The following is a 19,541-nucleotide window of genomic DNA, read 5'->3' on the forward strand; positions in this document are numbered from 1 at the left end:
ACAAAAAAATAAAACTAGACAAGGCAAATTTAAGAATAAGACCAAATAATAGTAACAGTAAAAACAGTATAAATAAATAAAAACAAACATCTGTAAAAGCGTTCATAAAAAGAAATGTTTTAAGATGAGATTTAAAAGAAGCTAGAGACCTGGTTAGTCTTAGTATGACAGGAAGAGAGTTCCATAGTGTGGGGGCTCTAACAGCAAAAGCCTGATCACCTTTTGTGACAAACCCTTTGTGTTGGAGGTGAACAGTGTCAGACAGAGTGATGAGTATGAAGCTGGAAAGGGAAGGTGTGTTGATGCGTGTTATCAGCACATAGAACCCTGCAAGTTGGATGTGAGATGAAATAGAAAGAATAATTCTGGAGTGAGTTGGATGAAGTGCCGGCGAGTGTGCCCAAGAAGGAGAAAGTGGTGATTGGAGCGCATTTCATTGGGCATGTTGGTGAAGGGAACAGAGGTGATGGGTAGGTATGGTGTCAAGGAGAGGAATGTGGAAGGATAGATGGTGGTGTATTTTGCAAAAAGGATGGAAATGGCTGTGCTGAATACATATTTCAAGAAGAGGGAGGAACACAGAGTGACTTACAAGAGTGGAAGAACATGCACACAGGTGGACTATATCTTATGCAGGAGATGCAATCTGAAAGGGATTGGAGACTGCTAGGTGGTGACAGGGGAGAATGTAGCTAGGCAGCATTGGATGGTGGTCTGTAGGATGACTTTGGACATCAAGAAGAGGAAGAGAGTGAAGGCAGAGCCAAGGATCAAATAGTGGAAGTTGAAGAAGGAAGACTGTTGTGTGGAGTTAAGGGTGGAGTTAAGACAGGTAGTGAAGAGTTGCTGGATGGCTGGGCAGCCACTGCAGAAATAGTGAGGGAGACAGCTAGGAAGGTAGTTGGTGTGTCATCCGGTCAGAGGAAAGAAGACGAGGAGACTTGGTGGTGGAATTTTAAAGTACAGGAACATATACAGAGGAAGAGGTTGGTGAAGAAGTGAGATAGAGAGATGAAGAAAGTAGACAGGAGTACAAGGCGATGCGGCGTAAGGTGAAGAGAGAGGTGGCGAAAACAAAGGAAGAGGCGTGTGGAAAGTTGTATGAGAGGTTGGGTACGAAGGAAGGAGAAATGGACTTGTAGAATGGAAAGAAGAACTGGAGTTGGTCCCCAGGTGCTGCAGCTGCCCACTGCTCCTATACAATAGGATGGGTTAAATGCAGAAGACACATTTCATTGTAACCTGTACAATGACAAAATTAAGTGGCTTTCTTCTTCTTTCTTCTAACTTTTGTCTTTTGTCTGTTTTACAAATTAATTGGCCAGTCTTCCTTCGAATTGTTTAATAGTAAAATGCACCCCGTAGACATTATAGGAGCCTCATTCAGTTTCCGATGTACCTGTGTTATCTGCTCTCTTCCTGGTACGGTGGCAGTATGTGATATGGAGCCTTATCCAGCTACCATTTTGCAGGCCTAGTTGAACCTCAGCATGAAATAAATCTTTTTAGCAAAGCTACGAGTGATAAGAGCAACACCGTGTCTCAGTGGTCAGTGCTGTTGTCTTACTGTCCTGGGTTTGAGCCCAGCCTTTCTGCACAGAATTTATATGTTCTTGCATTTTCACATGACTTTCTTCTGGTCACTCACATGATGGATATACAGGAAGTCCCCGGGTTACAAACGAGTTCCGTTTTTGAGTCTGTTCTTAGGTCGAATCTGTATGTAAGCCGGAACAGTTACATAGAGTTCACATCTAGCATCAGTTAGTCAAATGTTTGTCTTAGTATATATTGTATATTTTAACTAAAACATCATAAATATAATAATGCCGTTAGTTGTAGTGGACTTATGGACACAATTCACCATAGCTTGTTTGTATGAAGTTGATGTGCTCACTTTAAGGGCTCAGGGTGTGGCCGTGGTGGCGCAGCACCGTGTGGTTGGGTGGGGTTGGTGTATATAAGGAAGTAAACGACACATGCAGGGTGGTGGTCAAAGAGAGAAGTTGTTCATCTATTTTCTCCCAACTTCCACACAGTAGTAATGATAAATCTAAGTACAGTGAAGTATTTATAATTGAGAGAGAGAGTGTGTTTATAGGTATAAAAAAAAATGTCCTGGAAGCGGTTTACGAACGGTGGACTCCAGCCGTTTTAATGCCAAAATCCAGAGCTCACTCAGGGCTCGCCTTCCCGTCTCATCCGAGTAAGTGAAAAAAAGGATGAGCATTTTACGTCTCTCTGAACGCTTTATTATTTCTACTTTTGTTTCAGTCGTGATCGTTTTCCTTTTCTTCGATGCGTCACCATCCCTTGCATCAGATTTACGCTTTGAAGCCACGATTACAAGGGTAAACACGAAAAATTTAAGTGAAACACAACACACACAACAATGTTTATGTGATCCGACTTATAATGGCGACAATGGTGTGGCGTTCTCCCTTGGGCCGACGAACCACCTAAAACACGCAGTGTTTTGAGCATCATGCAAAGTAGTCCGTCCGTTCGTTAGTATGAACCATTGTGTGTAACTTGATTTTTTTAAATAATAGGCTTTACGGAGGTCAGTTTATAAGTATGGGCGCTGGTATGTCGGACGTTCATAACCTGGGGACCACCTGTAATCAAAAACGTGCATGTCAGGTGGACTGGAGACTCCAGCTTGCCCATAGATGTGAATATGTGTGTTAGCATGCATATGTGTTCCTTTTTGGGAGGGGGTTGCCATGGACTGGCGACTTTGTCTAAGGTAATCCATAACCCTCTCCTCACTTTTTGCCTGTTGCCTGCTGGGTAGTGATACCCGCACCCACCCGACCCGTTATGAGAGCCAACCCACACTGCCTGACCTGCTAAAATATGCGTTAATTAACCACCCAAACACAACCTAACCCGCAAACCTCCATATTTAGCCTAGGCCATAGCAAAGTGAGCAGTGTGGCACTATTTCGTTCTTGGGCTGTTTGACTAGCATTTTGACCCGCCTGCCCGAACCCGGGATATTTTCTAGTAAACTTAGCTGAACCCACCTGACCTGCGGATATCACTACTGCTGAGATAAGCTCCAGCCCCCAGAATGTACATTATATTTATCAGGTATAGATAATGAATGGGCAATTTAATGATAAGTGTTCAGATTAAGATGCCGCTACTACACAAAATGTCTGTCTCTGACTGGCCAATATTTCTTTACTCTGGCCAATTCCTTTTAGGGCTAGCTTTGTTCAGCAGGCGGCGTGCCAGTGCTGCCGCTCAAAACCAACTTTATTGCAAAAAAATATGAGATCATTTACATTCAACACCTTTTGTCTCTTGCAAGTCAACAAGCGACAAATGACAACGCTGAGTGAATCAATTTCCCCATGTTTCGCTTGAGTCATTAGCGTTTCTGTTTTCAATTTCCACAAGATCACGGTTAATCTGTTTCCTGTAAAACAGCATGACTTCAATTCAGCATGTAACATGTTCAACCTCATTAATTTAGGTAAGTCAGACGTCTCAGACGCTTTGGGGGGAACAAAGCCTATGTGCTATGAATGATGATGTCGGCGAGCACCTGTGGAAAAAAACAAAAACACTCTGGCTAGTCTTTGAGACACGCGTCCATCGAAACACGTGAACATGTCTCGAGACTTCCCCTAGTGATGATGAGGTGAAGAAGGCTGGAAAGAAGAAAATGTTAACTTATTCATTATTAAGCAGTAGCCATTACATATATAGTTTCTTGGCCATGTAGGAGAGCTGTGTGTGGGAAGCTCTCTGCTTTTATGCTGCTGTGAACTTAAAAAGATGAAGAAGAAGTCATGTGTACATAGAATAAAATTGAAGTGGGAACCACCCATTCTGCCTTCCCTCTCAAGAAACACTCGGGGGGGGGGGGGGTGTTAGGTTTGCATAAAAAATGTCATGTCAAGTGATTCCACACGACTGTGTTGAATAACTTCTAATTACTCGGAAATTGGTCACCATTTTATTCCCATGCAAATTGCACCCAAAAATAGCAGCATAACTCACTGAGAGATTGACATAATTTTTAGGATTACAATCAAGACCATGTCACTGCCAGAGCAAATTTCCAATATCAGCACACACACACACACACACACACACACACACACACACACACACACACACACACACACACACACACACATAAACATATTACTAAGCAGTTAATTTGTCATGTTTGAAATAATAAATATTTACATCCACACACAAATATTTAGAGTGCTTAATATTTTCTCACTAACATGGTTATCAAACCCCTGTCATGCCATTACGATGGTAATGAATCCTTATATTTACCCCCAAAGGATCTAATAAACTTTAGCCTTCGTAACCAAAGGAATGCTAATATTATACACTCTACTCATTTTCATTTAAAGAAAGGAGTAATAGCAATGGGAGAATGACTTGACCAGATGATAAACCCACCTCTGTCCTCATTTTTCCTGCCTTCCAGTACATGGGACCATCATTTCCATTATGAGGAGCAAGTAGTCAAATGCAGAATTTTGATTAAAGGGTTTTACTGATATGACATAACAAATTGTTCCAATAGCTGGCTCGTTATGGATTCGATTAATTATTGCTTGAAGTTATGCCTCCAATACTTCCTGTGTTCCTTCACTTGGGGCAGTGATTGTCTTTAAACAAGCTTTTCAAATTATTTTCTTCATCTTTTTTTGTTTTCTTTGTTATAGTTGTTTACACATTGTTGGGTAACAAGATAACAAGAGCATTCGTATTTCCCATCCTGTCTCATAGTTAGCTGTTAGCAAGCTAGCTAGCTCATATTTTGTTATTTTATGTCTCCCTAAAAATGGAATTTCACCATGTTTTATTGCTCAAACTAAATCTCGTTTTTGTTTTGTTTTTTTTTTTGTCTGATGACCTTTTGCAGAGCTGAAAGAAAGCAGAGTAAGGTGTTCACCAATGCTAACAAAATTGTATTGTCCTTCCTCCGATTTTGAGCTTACCTTTTTAAACAGGGCTTAGTGTACCTGGACGTCGATCAGTGATCACCAAATTCCTATCATACATCTCTTGTCATAAACACTTTAACATGTCAAAAATTATTATTAATAATTGAATAGAATTATGATTATTTTACATTCATCCAGAGTTTTATATAAGCTGTTGCAGTAGGAATTTGGCAATCTTTGATCATAGATCATTATAATGGAGGTCAATGGTGAGGAAATACTTAATGTAACATCCATACTCATGGGATTTCAGCTTTGATTTTTTGACAGGCAGACGTGTTTATGACGAGACGTGTAAGAGAAAGTTGCTCATCTTTCATCGATGTTTTGGTACATTAAGCCACTTTCAGATTTTTTCATTGTTAAGCTTTTTAGAATGTCCCCATTATGATGTGTTTGTTTTGTTTTTTTAATATCACGCGTTGTGTACACATCTAGTGTATGTATAAGATATACACGACTGTCAACTGCTTCCAGTGTGTGTATAGGATGGGTCAAATGCAGAGGATCAATTTCCTTACAGGGATCAATAAAGTACTTCTTCTATGTGCCCTTAAAATAACAGTACAATACCCTACCATTGACTTGAGACCAGATCTGTGTTGGTCGATGGCGCAATCAATTTCTGCTGCCTCAACATAGCAAAGCACCAACGATGTGCCTGACCACGCCTCATTTTAAGACCAACATGCCCATTGGCACACAGATTGGTGAAGGTATGTCTATTTAAACAATGTCGGAGCTGGGCAGGAAAAGGACAGCTGCTGCGGTGTGAAACTAGCAAAGACACTTGCACTACTCTTGGCACTGCTTTACACCCGGCAAAATGCATCACTCCCAGTGCATCATTAATATTTCCCGCCAGTGTCCTTATGCCAGTTCACCAGTGATTAGAATAGGCAGTAGCGAAGGGTCTCAAGATAAGCTAAATGTGTCATTGCATCTCAAGCAGCCTGATCACAGCATTAATAAACATTAAAAGTTAGTTATACCACAAAAAATTGAGCTTTAAAAAGATGCACAGCATGAAGAATGGCTAGAATGCTTGAAATATACTTTTACACATGTATCATCTATTTATTGTCTCTTCCACAATGTGCTGTGTTTCAAAGCAGGCGGCAAATGTGGAAAACAAATGAATAAATTTTGAGCATTATTATTGCATTGTAATGCAGAATGTGGTGGGGCGCCTGCTGATAAAAAGTCAGCATTTGTCATTCCCGTATTTGGTAAATAAAAAGATATGAATCAAGCTGTTAATTACACAAATGTGCAACTCCCACAGCTGCACTCGAAATATTTAATGAACCGTTATTCATGATTAATACAATACATTATCATTTATTGTAATATGTTGAGGGACACAGGCTGATAAATTGCCAACACAAGAGAGAAATCTGTACCAAAACTGGAAAACAGCACACACACCCACATACACATACACATACACACACAAACACAAACACACTAGAATTAAATGCTGCCCCCAACAACAGACTAGAGAGGAGATGCCATTCTCATGCCTCAGGGGTAGCTGCTCCTCTTTATTTTTTCCCTACCTTTGTTTCTAGGCCACTCATTAATGGGATTATGCATTTTGAATGAATAACATTTCTTAATGTTAACACATCCCTCGTTTAAATAGCATACTATCTTGTTCTTCACATCTGGCCCACTTCTTCGGCACCCTGAAGTCCACTGACAGTTGTGCAACATTCTTTTTTTCATTGTTCTGGTGGGTTTTTTTTTACTTTCAATGAATGCAATAGATGCTCTCTTATGTGGCTGCTGCTCTACTGCTGGTGGTGGTTCTGCAAATGTGTGGTTCAGTGTTTGGTCTCTTTAGGCCGGTGGAAGCCCCATAGAAAGAAGCTGGCAACCTGGGAAGGGAGAAGGTGTGAAGTGAAACACAAAAGTATTCTCCCTTGATTCATCCATATTAATGCTATGGGGGTTAACAGGCACCATGATGGGCTTGTGGCAATCAGTACTTGAGATAACAAAGGGTAGAAGACACAGTAGCACATGCAAATAGTGTGGAAACTGCCATGGTACTGGCAGTAACAGCAGTAATGAATACAGTAGCGAATCATTTGGGATAAAAAAATGGTGCTGTATGAGATGGGGGGGCGGGCTTTCAAATATTCAGAACTGTTCTTAGTAACGTCGTTATGCATGCTCAATAATCCAGGTAAGAACATCAGAGAAGAAGACTGAGTCAGTTCATCTGGATACAACGTTTACTGACAGATACGTTTCATCACTCATCTAAGTGAAATCTTCAGATGTCACTTAGATGAGTGATGACACATCTGTCAATAAATGTTGTATCCAGATGAACTGATTCAACCTTCTTTGAAGTTCTTAGTAACATGTAACTCTTCATTTGAAGTCAAATTGGAAAAAAAAATTTATATTGGTTAAAATAGATGAACTATCAATTATACATTTGATATTACAGCTTATGAATGCTTATTATTATTGAAAATAACAAGATAATGTTGACCAAACTGGTACAGTTTTGCCGTTTCGGAAACCAATTAATATGATGATTAATACGATCATATCAATGGCATCATATTCATATTTCAACAATCTGTCCTGTTCCCTACAGGCACACTTAGCTCATAATTTTGTGTGTTGCGTGTGTGTTTTGTTTGTTTGTTTTTTAAACCTCCTTCACTTCTTAAAAAGCTTTTCTAAGCAATTCAGTGTCTCATCATTTTTGCAACCTCACTTATTTTTACTACCTCTTTTGTTATACTAAATGTTGTTTGTCCTTCTTTTTATCTTGTTTTTAATCATTAACCTTGTCTAGTGTTGCTGGTCTGGGAGTCACCAAACGAAATTTTGTTGTGTTCGCACAATGACAATAAAGTTTCTTATCTTATCTTCAATGGGAAATGCATCCCAACAACTTCCTTAAGTAAAGTGCTGGACTGAGTTCTGAAAATGCATTTGATTAAGTGTTAACCTTCTTAAATGTTTTGTCGATTTTGTCTTCATTGTTGTCAACTTGGAACGTTATATAAACATACAATAGTTAAGAATTAAAAATGACAAAATGAGACAAAGTGTTTGTGTCTGTGTCTGTGTGAATAGGGTCAGGAATGCATGGGGAGAAATGCTAATCTCAATGACATTCAACAAATTCAATTTTTACATGTACGTTTTTTTACATTATTAATGAGAACCTATTTCCATCACATACTGAAAATCTGAAAAGCTACATTTGCATTTTAGTGGACGTGTCTGTGGGTTATGGCTGACCGTCAAGGTGGCCACTTTTCTTCAGCTGATCTATAACAAGGTGCCAACATGTGGAAAACCTGGAAATTTATGGACTAGTTTTCCAGTCATGCAAAACATCCAAAAAATGATCAGATGTCCTTGTAAATAATATCGGGGCTAACTATTTTAGCTGAGGTTGCATATTGTTTTTATCTGCTGCGATTGCACATCAGTGCTTGAAGTTTGGGTGGGTTTTTTTTCAATGACCAGCTGGAAGTTACACAGTCCATTTAGAGACTGTTTAGGCCTCCACTGAAGGATAATACTGAATAATATGACTTTCCACGAGCAATGGCTGTCATGGAAAATGACACTGAACAGTCCTGGAAAATTATTCCTTACAAAGAATGGGGACCTCTATAATTAGATTATGTTGACGAGTCATATGCAAACTGTTCTGTCCATCGTGAAGAGTGACTGAATCTGTAGATGTTAACAAGCATGATGGACAAGTAGGTAGTCCAAAAAGATAGCCAGGTATTAGGTACATGAGTGGATAAGTTGGTTAGTTCGTGACAGCTACACACAAATACGTTCCACGAAATCACTCTGGTCAGAGAAGAGTAGTTTTTGCTGTTTTGTTTTTGTTTTGTTTTTTGTTCATTCAAGCTTTAACTGTTTGAATTACTTTAAAGTAATAAAGTGCAATGAAGTAATAAATGAATAAAGTAATAAATAATAATAAATAAGTTAAGTAATAAATAAAGTGCAAGCTTTAATTGTTTGCATTGCTTTTAATTTTTCTCAGACTGAAGACAGTGTGGATCCCGATGATTGTGCAACTTATTAACTAACTAACAACTGATGGTGTACCTGTATCTGATTCATTCAAGCGATTTTTATGCAATTTAAAAGATACGAAGACGTAAAGAAAAATGGAGATACCAAAATATAATTTTCAACCGTAAATATTAGAAAATAAAGGTTTTAATCTCACTTTGAGGCTGAATATTTAACGTGTTGATGCTGAGCTATGGAAATGTGAAAATATCTTCAGTGGCAAAGGTGACAACCCATTTCTATTTTTCTGTTCAATGATGTTGCTTGAAAACAACTAAAGGAAGTGCATCTAACTTGGTATTTTCCATCCATTATCCGAACCGCTTATCCTACTCTTAGGGTCGTGGGGATGCAGGAGCCCATCCCAGCAGTCCATTTTCAAAAGTTAACTTAAAGCTCACATAGTGTAACATTTGGATGGAAACATGGCTTGTGTCTTTGTGTTATTGTCCACAGCTGCAACTGATCATGTTGTGGTGTATGTCCATGTTTGTCTTAATAGCTATGTTACAGTATATTTTCCTCTCTGTTTCGCACTCTAGCTACCACAGCGACAACCTGCAATGACCCAGGCTTCCCAGTAAATGGGTCCCGTTATGGTGACAGCAAGGAGCCCGGTGACAGTATGACGTTCCAGTGTGACCCCGGGTACCAGCTCCAAGGGAAAGACACCATTACATGTGTACGCATGGACAACAGGTTTTACTGGCAGCCTGACCCTCCAACATGTGTCGGTAGGTGTCCACTGTGCTTCCTGTCAACTCATCTGTCTTTCCATCTGTCTGTTTGTTCGTCTGTTCTGACTGGCGTGTAAGGCCCTAGAGAATAAATGGGTTTCCCACCATTTTTTTCCCCTTGTGCCCTTGCCATTAAGAATGCATATCCAATTGCATTTGACTCCTTCGACACATTTCTAAAGCTGGGATATATATATATATATATATATATATATATATATATATGTGCCTTGATAGAAAGAAGACAGTGTACCTCTACCACAGTCAGTCTTTTTTCAGTTTCTCTCTGGCTTTCATGCCACCTTGTTGTCGAAATAATTAGCATGGACTTCATTGATCCCCAGGAAAAAATCTGGGTCACTGCATCAGGAATGAATATGAATTATATAAAAATAAAACAAAGAGAAAATATTAAGTTTTAAAGATAACGAATCCTCAGCAGCTCTTGAGGGAAATTTCCATTTTCGTTGTAGACACACACATACAACAGATTTTATAGATTTATAAAATGTATAGTACAATGCATGTATGTTACTACAAAAGGAGAGCACTAGTTTTCTACAGATATGCCCAGCAGATGTCCACAACTGTAACGTTGGCTGTTCATATTATCAGATTCACCAGTGGATGTTAAGTACAGAATTATTATCAGAAAGCTATAGCTGCTCATGTGCAAAAATATTCTCAAGCTGTGCAACTGGATGCATATCACTTTTGCTGAACAGGTCAGTTGTACAGAGTATTGAGTAGCATAGGAGCAGGTCAGCTGTACAGAGTATTTAGCATAGGAGCAGGTCAGCTGTACAGAGTATTGAGCAGCATAGGAGCAGGTCAGCTGTACAGAGTATTGAGTAGCATAGGAGCAGGTCAGTGGAGAGTTGCCAACGCAATGTGACCGAGTCTCTGCAACCGACCAATTTGCTCAGGTGGGGATGTTGTGGAATTTAGCTCTGTCAGAGTCCATGACAGTCCTTTAAAGGGCTGCAACTCACAATTATTTTGATAATCAACTAATATGATTATTAGGATTAATCAACTGATCTGATGATTATCATGATTAATCAACTAATAGACTTTTAACTTGAGATGTTGGTTGTAATAGGCATGTGCTGTCAATTAACGACATAATGGCAAAGAAGCCCACGTACGTAAATGGAGGCTAGCTTAGTGCAGCTCCACCAATGAAAAGTTTCAACAAGACCATTTCTGGTTTTTATGTTATTGTAAGTGGGAAACACCTCAATGTTGATACTTTGTTTTTGTTTTTTGTTTTTTTTGGGGGGGGTTGTTTTAAAAATCAAAATACAAAAAAAAATAGTGGTTTATATGGTAATAATTATCATCTACACCATCAGTATCAGCCAACATTAGACGTTGTTTAAAAAAGTGCTCACAATTATTTTCTTTTGTCAAAATAAAGAAGAGCCTTTTTTTTTTTTTTTACAAATTGATATCGCCATTTACTTTCTACTTCCGGCCGCTCTGGCAGTCCGTTTTCAACTTTTACTGACATTGGACTTCAGATGTGTTCATTTTTCTTCCAACAAATTATGAAGCACTCTAACAGATACCGATAATTCTCTGCCCTCAGTCGTCCTCACTATTTCGCCTCATAATTGCAGAACCATCAGAGCGCGTTTAGAGGCGATAAAGCCCAGAGTTGATACTGAAGTCTTAAGCTGTAGAGCGTATATCTAAACAGCAGCAGTAATGTCCCCTGGGCTGCTCTTTGATCCCTTGGTGCTCTGCAGACATGCTGCTCTAGTGGCCTACATGTGAGGTAATCTCTAATGTAGGGCAATAATCCAATACGATGGTCCACCCAAATGCCCCAGTCTCCAAGCGAGTGACACTGGATGGTGTTAAATACAATAAAAAAACTCTAATGTCTCCAATATATTTTAAAGCCTATCCAGGTGTTAGCTGATGGAGCAGGTGTATGACAGTGTCATACTATGAGGGTCTAGTATGCAAACTGGAAGAAAGGGCCTCTGATGCTGCAGGCCCAGTCTAGTAAAGGTCCTCATTATATTAGATGTCTTTGCCATCGGTAAATCCTCATTTAAAGCAGGCATCAGGCATCCCTACTTGGGGAAGAGGAAAAACAATCTCAGAGAAAAACTGTTTGTAAACAACTTATTTGTAGTCCTCAAGAAACATTGAATGAAATCTGCAGTTTCCAAAATAAGTTGACTGGGAAGGTTTTGTCCCTTGCCTATGATGTGTGTCAATAACATATCAAAAGTTTAGTACGATAACTTTAAGGATGGGTAGTTTTATGTATTAGGTTATAGATGGTTAAGTTTAGGTGTGGTTAAGGTGAGGGTAAATATCTGGCAGCCTGATCATGAATGATAATCAATAGTCTTTTGGGGAGTGCATTTCTGTTTCTGCAGCGTTTAGCCATTTGCTGCAGCATTACATTTCCTCCAGTACACCCACACCTGCAATTGGCCAATAACGCCATGTGATTGATTCATGGCATTTTGTTTCACATGGGCCGCTTGCCTCTGGTTTAGAGGTTTTAACATCAATGAGCACAAGTGGCTATGACCAGATGAACATTTGTTGTTTTAACTTTACTGAGTGCTGAAATCAGGGTTACAATGGGCTTGTGCTTGTTTACATATTTAAAATGCTGGTATTGCACATGCCTCTAACATCAGTCATATAGTACTAAACAATTGATACATTTTTGACCCATCCCTTGCATGTGGCAGAACGTTCACATTCGCCATATTTTGGGAGATGCAAATAAGTTGCATACAAGCATTTTGTCTGAGGAGACAATGTCATAAGTGGGCAAATCTCCTTCAGGCCAGGGGGCTTGATTAAATCTGTGCCAGAGAACCCTAACACATTAGCAGGAATGTGCTTTCAACATTGTTCATCTTATTGCAGCACTTCCTTTACTCCTTTCTCACCTGGGTGACAGTCATGGGGGTAGGGAGGGGAGGTGAAAACTGTGCAGGAGATAGTGGAAGGTTGGTGGAGGCAAGTGGGGTCACATTCAGTCTGCAAGCCCAGTTGGAGTGTGTGGCCTTGGGTTTCTAAACAGGTTTAGTTTATTTGATCGTCCTCATTCTGTTCTGTTCATCCGTGCACTGTTCCGATGAAGCATGTTCTTCCCTCTCTCTGTAAATTTTCTTTTCTCTTCTTCATTTTTTTCTCCCTTGCTTCCTCTGGACAGCACCCCACCTCCAGTCTCTAACCTCAAATGCCTTTATTTATTTATTTGTTTATTTATTTGTTTATTTATTTCAGCTCAAGAGGGATTTCGTGTGCTTGGTAGTTCAAGGTTTGTTATTTGGAAAATGGTGAATTTATTTATTTTTTCTTGGTGGTAACAGCTGTGGCAGTGCAGCAACTTGTGTAATCCATAATATAGGGAGAAAGCCCATCAGTCTCCACTTTGCAACACATAGAAAGGATACCAGTCCAAAGCTTTGAAACTCGAGGGATTTGTATGACCTTACCCTCACTACCTATGTTTCCATCTAACTCTCAAGGTACTTTTAAGCAAACTTTTCTAAAAACATTAAATAACATGTGGATTAGATACGTTTTCATCAATTCTGTTTACGCAAATAAAATGGTGAATGTAGTCTTACATGTCTAGCATAATATGTTCCTACTTTGACACCCATGAGAGAGATGGACAATTTAAGAGTGATTCAAAGTATAATCCCCTTCTCAAGCCGGTGCCAGTCAGATGTTGTGTTCCCAGAAGTGACTCTGAGCCGGAATTTCCCGTAATAGTTCAGGATGAGGTCCTCGAGGTATACGGTGTCGGTCCAGGGTAGTCTTGATCAGCTTGTGTGGTATTGAGCCATATGCATTGGCAGGTTCAAGACAAAGCATAATTAAGTTACCCTTCCCTTGGTGCACCTCCCTGTTCAGCTGGGTGACAACTCCAGTGTGTTCTAGGCACCCTGGCTCTCCAGGAATGCCACCTTTCTGTACCAAAGTATCAATGTAGGTATTCTTACGGAGAAAGTCTGTCATCCTTCTGGATAGGGCACTGAACAAGGTCATCCCCTCCACAATGAGGAACAAGATGGATCTGAACTGATCTAGCTTGTATGAGTTCTCTTCCTTTGGTATACATACTCCCTCTGCCTGCCTCCACTGGTCCGCTACAGTTTCCTTGTGCCAAATCACCCACAGAATCTTCCAGAGGATACTGAGGAGCTCTGGGCAGTGCTTGTAAAACCTTATAGGGTACGCCACTGGGTCCCAGAGTGGAACTAGCTCTGGCTGTAGTAACCACCTCCTGGATTTCCTTCCAGGTGGGTTCTCTGGTGTTGAATGCCACCATGGGCATTGGTATGTCCAAAAGAGCTCTGAGAGGCCCTAGCTCTTGCTTTCTATCAGGATTACTCAGAGTCAGAGTATTGTGCAAGAAGTGGTCTACCTCTTCTTTAGAGCAGGCAAGATGACCACTGTGCTTCTGCCCTAACAGCTGCCTTGTGAATCCAAATGGATCAGCTATAAACACAACGCTACCTGGCTCTCTCCCTCCTCCATCGCCTGTGCCACTCTGCTCTGTGCAGGGTCATCAGCTTCTTCTTGATGATGTAATGGAGCTCAGCCAGTGGTGGTTTCTCCTCCGTGGTTGCTACCTTGAACTGCCTTGCCAGAGTCTGAAGCTCTTGCCGCAGTTGGTGGATCTTGTTTGCCCTTAAGTTCATTTTGTAGTTGGGTCTGGTGGTCTTGCCCTCTTCAATGCCAAACCCCTTTGCTACAAAACTGACAATGATGGTTGTCATCATCAGAAGCCATCTGTCTGTGTCTCCTTTTGCTGTTGATTTGATGATTCTGGCCGCATCCTCATCACACTGGCGCCACTCTCTGTGCTTGCTTGCTGGAGGCTACTTGAGCCGACTCTGCTGAACTACTCTCTGGGAGCCAGAGAGCTTAGCACATGGAGGTTCTGGGCTCTGTGGGGTGTCTCTGGGCCGGGCTCCTCCAGCGTCTCACAAGGATTAGATCCTGTGCACTGCGCTGTTCCCCCCTGCGCCAAACATTTCATTTGGGTCTGATGGATTTAAAGGCCGTGCTCATTCTTGCAGACCTTGCCGCAAATGCATATTCGAGTTCATCCGTTTTATTGGGGTGCTCATTCTCCACCCAACCCCCACCCCCCCAGGATGCCCTGGGGGTATATCTCTGTGTATCTGTCTGTAGCTTTTGTCGGTTCTTCTTCACGAAAGATGCAGGTTGGGCTGCTACCCCTTCCTTCCCCGGTTTCCATAAGAAATAGCTCATCATGTGATTGGATTCTACTCGAGTTTATTTTTTATTTGATGAATGTGTTTCTATATCTCATTTAGTGAACAAATTATTTATCAGCAAAAGAAAAAAACTTCCGCAAGCGAGCATTGGAACTTTTTTGCAATATCCAGGAACTTTTTATCAAATTTTGACATTTCCATCCAGCGTTTATAATGCAGTTCTCCACAGTGCTCATAGAATGCTTCAGTGGAGTTGTGGTCATTGTTAACTATTGTTATAAGTAACTATTATTCTCTCTTGCATTTGTTGAATTTAGTCAAGGCCAATATAGTATATATATTGAGAGAGAAAGAGGGATGCACATTTGATTTGCCATGAAATTCCTAGAGGGTGCTTGTAATCTGGAGAATGATGTCACACACAGTACTCATGTAAGCTGATGGCAGAATGCAAGCAACAAGACCAATGGTGCATAAAAACTCCTGCAGCAGGTAGTAATTACCACCTTTAGCCCATGACCAGCATATATGGAAGTTTGCCTTCACTCTTGTGTAGTGCCAGATTAACACCACCTGGAGTTATGAAAAGCAGCAAGCTCTGCTCCCTTTCAACCTTCTCTCTGCCAATCAGCACTATTTGGAAGCAGGGTATCCACGTAACCTGAAAAACTTGGAAATGTATGTACTAGTTTCCCAGTCTAGAAATTATAAAAATGATCAAATGTTCTTGAAATGTTATCGAGGTCATGGAAACTTGTCAAATTAGGTTATAAAACTGTATTTTTTACCTGCTGAGATTGCATATTCCTAACAGTTTTAGCTTGGATGGCTAAGAATTGCACATCAGTGCTTGAAGTTTTGGGGGCATGCCCAGTCACCAGTTTAGTATTACATATTTCATCTAGAGACTGTTGAGGCTTCCTCTGATAAATTGCACTCAGCAATATGACCCTCTCTCCCTCTGCGAGCAGTGACTGTCATGTATATCAGAACAAACGTCATGGAAAATGTCATTGAGAAATCCATTATCCGAACTGCTTATCCTGTTCTTAGGGTGGCGGGACTGCTGGAGCCTATCCCAGCAGTCACTGGGCGGCAGGCAGGAAGACAGCCTGGACAGGCCGCCAGACCATCACATGATTTCTTAAAAAGAGTGGGAACCCTGTAAAAGTCTTCTAGACCCTCAGAATCCTCGACAATTCCTTGAAGTCACAGCTCTCTGAAACTACATTCCCAGCATTCCCACTGACTCCTTACAAACAAAAACATCCATATTGTTTGCCAGTACCCGCGTTACCCGTGAGAATTGACAGAATCTAAGGTTTAGATATCCTTCGTCTTGCTCTCACCATAGCTCCTCTACACTTGCCTTTCCCTCTTACTTTCAATTTAGATGGTAAATCCCTCAGCCCTGGATCAGCACTATCAAAAAACAGGAAAAACGGAATTGACGTGGGAGAAAGTAATCATGAATTGAAAACACTTATCAGGTGCTGGTTATGTGGTGGCTGGTTGCAATTCTTAACCTCTCCTCTCTCTTTCTGTGTATGTCTTTGATACCAAAAACAAATTCCACTGGCCTTGGTCGTGTGGCTAATAAAATTATCTATCTATCTATCTATCATCTATCTATAGCTATCTATCAATCAATGTATCGATATGAATACATTTGTTTAGGCCTAAATCTTTTTTCACTGATAACCCCCGACCACGTTAGGCTTCTCTAAATTTCACATCCTTTTTTCACATCACTGACACTCTTCTTGACTTGCAACCATGTTTCTCTCTTTCTAATATCCATATATCGGTCCCTGCACAGCTAGCTTAACTATTCACAGCTTTACCATCTGTAATTAAAATCCCTCCCTTAATGTACCTCTATCGCTTCCCATTTCTCTCTCCATCTACCCTATGAAGGGATTATCAGCAGGTCCACCAGGGGTAATTCTCTCCCCTACATATTGCCAGTCATTAACCTACTTTACTTCTTTCCATTTCTCCCTGTGGGGGCTAAGTGGTCAATCAGAGATGATTTTCTCTTCAAACTATTTCTTGTATTTGATTTTTTAATCTTATGACTGTCTCTCACACTCTGTCTCTGTCTCTCTCTCTCAATCTGTATGTAGCAACCTGTGGGGGTAATGTCAGTGGTCCTTCTGGGGTAATTCTCTCTCCAAACTACCCGCAGCCTTATCCACCAGGGAAAGAATGTGATTGGAGAATCCTTGTGAACCCTGATTTTGTCATTGCGTTGATCTTCAAAAGGTAAGCATCTACATCTCGTGTGTGTGTGTGTGTGTGTGTGTGTGTGTGTGTGTGTGTGTGTGTGTGTGCGCGCGCGCACGTTTGCGCGCGTGTGTGTGTGTATATCTGGAACATTTATTTGTCATTTTATTCCATGCACCTGCGCACATGAAATGAAACGACATATCATTTCCCCCAGCCCACAGCAGTGCAGCACAAAGACAAAAACACATCCAAACTACAAGAACACATACCCGAACTACCAAAAAAACTACAAAAATATATATCCAACATATCCAAAAAAAAATCACTGTCCAAGAGTGCGAACGCCATGATGACTGTAAGAACTTCCAGTCCACATATTAGAATAGCAGTTAGCTTAGCCTGCCCCACTTCCGCGTCCTGTCAGACCGCCCTCGGTGTTTCCTCCTTGGGTGCAGCTCCAAGCAGAGCCACGGTCCCTGGGCCCATCGGACGCAGCAGATCAAGCTCCCCCAGCCAGATACCTTCGACACACTTCCCCACACTCCACACAATTCACAATGACACCACAAACACAATCAATGGTAGGCAAGGCCACTGCCAGACCCCCCTTAGTGCTATTGGAACTGCCGGTCTATGTGTGTGTGTGTGTGTGTGTGTGTGTGTGTGTGTGTGTGTGTGTGTGTGTGTGTGTATATATATAGTATAATAAAATCCAATGAGTCAAGTAAATTTATATTATATAGTATATATATATAATCCAATGAGTCAAGTAAATTCTTTATGAGACAGTACAAGCCTGTTTCATGATTGCTTATGGTATGAATCCCCCCCCCCTTTTCCTTCCAATTGTACTCGGCCAATTATCACACTCTTCGGAGCCATCCCGGTAGCTGCTCAACCCCCTCTGCCGATCCGGGGAGGGCTGCAGACTACCACATGCCTCCTCTGATACATGTGGAGTCGCCAGCCGCTTCTTTTCACCTGACAGTGAGGAGTTTCACCAGGGGGACATAGCACATGGGGGGATCACGCTATTCTCCCCAGTTCCCCCTCCCTCCTGAACAGGTGCCCCAACCGACCAGAGGAGGCGCTAGTGCAGCGACCAAGACACATACCCACATCCGGCTTCCCACCCGCAAACACGGCCAATTGTGTCTTTAGGGACGCCCGACGAAGCCGGAGGTAATACAGGGATTCAAACCGGCAATCCCCGTGTTTGTAGACAACAGAATAGACAGCCACGCCACCCGGACGCCCCGGAAGCTGTATTAATCTTCAAAATATCATATATAGCTCCTTAAAGTTTTCAGTCCAGAATGGTGGAAATGACCCCAAAGGCCTTTGGTTGTAGATCTCAGGTTGTGCGTTGGACCGTATGCGGTAAAAATCAACAAAAAAGAAACAGTACATATAGAGATGAGGCCCAGTCAAACCATAAATGAAAGGTAAACCCATGATAAAAACACAGAAGATGGATATTGATATAAACTATTGATTCATAATAGTATTGGAAATAAAGAGCTCATACAACTAAGATAGCCGTCTCCAAAAGTCTGTTTTTAAGCAGAATTAACAATTTCACGGGGCTGCCATTAAACCTTTTTTAACCACTCAGAGAAACCCCCGGGTTATTGAGGTGAATGATGTGACATCATGTCGGCTTAGCACACAGAGACTAAGCCAGTAGGATCGCAGGCCAGGAAATGACACGTTTCACACCATTTCCCTGTGCTAAAGGACACCATTGGTTTAACTGATACTTCATGTCTTTCATTTCATTTTGTGCCATCTTATCTGTGGATGTTAAAGTATAATGTTGTTCAATGAAAATTAAGATCATCTCATAAACGAATCAAGATGGGACAAACGTTAGAGGGATTTTATCTCTTAAAACCAAAGAAGCAAAACATTGTTTCACTACACGCACTGATTAACCCTGACTTTATTATCTATGGTTTCCATATTTTATATAGTATCTGGAAGATAAAAAATACTTTATGACACAGCATGAAGAATTTGCCACGATGGAGTAAATGATGAAGGTTGAGATGAATTATGACCTGATGGTTTGTTTGTTTTTCTAGTGGTAGGGCTGTCCTTATGATTACATTCATATTTATGTCCGGGCCTGAATTGTACTTTATTTTTTACAAGTCGGCCTTGTTAAGGGCGTATGAGTAAGGCATGGGTGGACAATGGAGCGTGATGTGACGTTCTCGTTCTCTAGACTCTCAAACGAGAAAAATTAACTAATTTTGGCTTCATGTTTTTCATCTCAAGAGATA

The 19,541-nt window shown here is 40.9% G+C and overlaps 1 protein-coding gene across 1 annotated transcript in view; it reads left to right on the forward strand.

Annotated features, from left to right (window-relative positions):
* The window catches only part of LOC130112084 (CUB and sushi domain-containing protein 1-like), a 729,421-nt gene that overhangs the window by 490,958 nt on the left and 218,922 nt on the right, over positions 1-19,541 (forward strand). The window contains exons 29-30 of the mRNA XM_056279382.1: positions 9,599-9,790; positions 17,154-17,292. Coding sequence (XP_056135357.1) covers positions 9,599-9,790; positions 17,154-17,292 — 331 coding nt within the window. The remainder of the gene's footprint in view (positions 1-9,598; positions 9,791-17,153; positions 17,293-19,541) is intronic.

The sequence above is a fragment of the Lampris incognitus genome, chromosome 4, assembly GCF_029633865.1.
Source record: "Lampris incognitus isolate fLamInc1 chromosome 4, fLamInc1.hap2, whole genome shotgun sequence".
In the NCBI taxonomy this organism is placed as follows: Eukaryota; Metazoa; Chordata; class Actinopteri; order Lampriformes; family Lampridae; genus Lampris; species Lampris incognitus.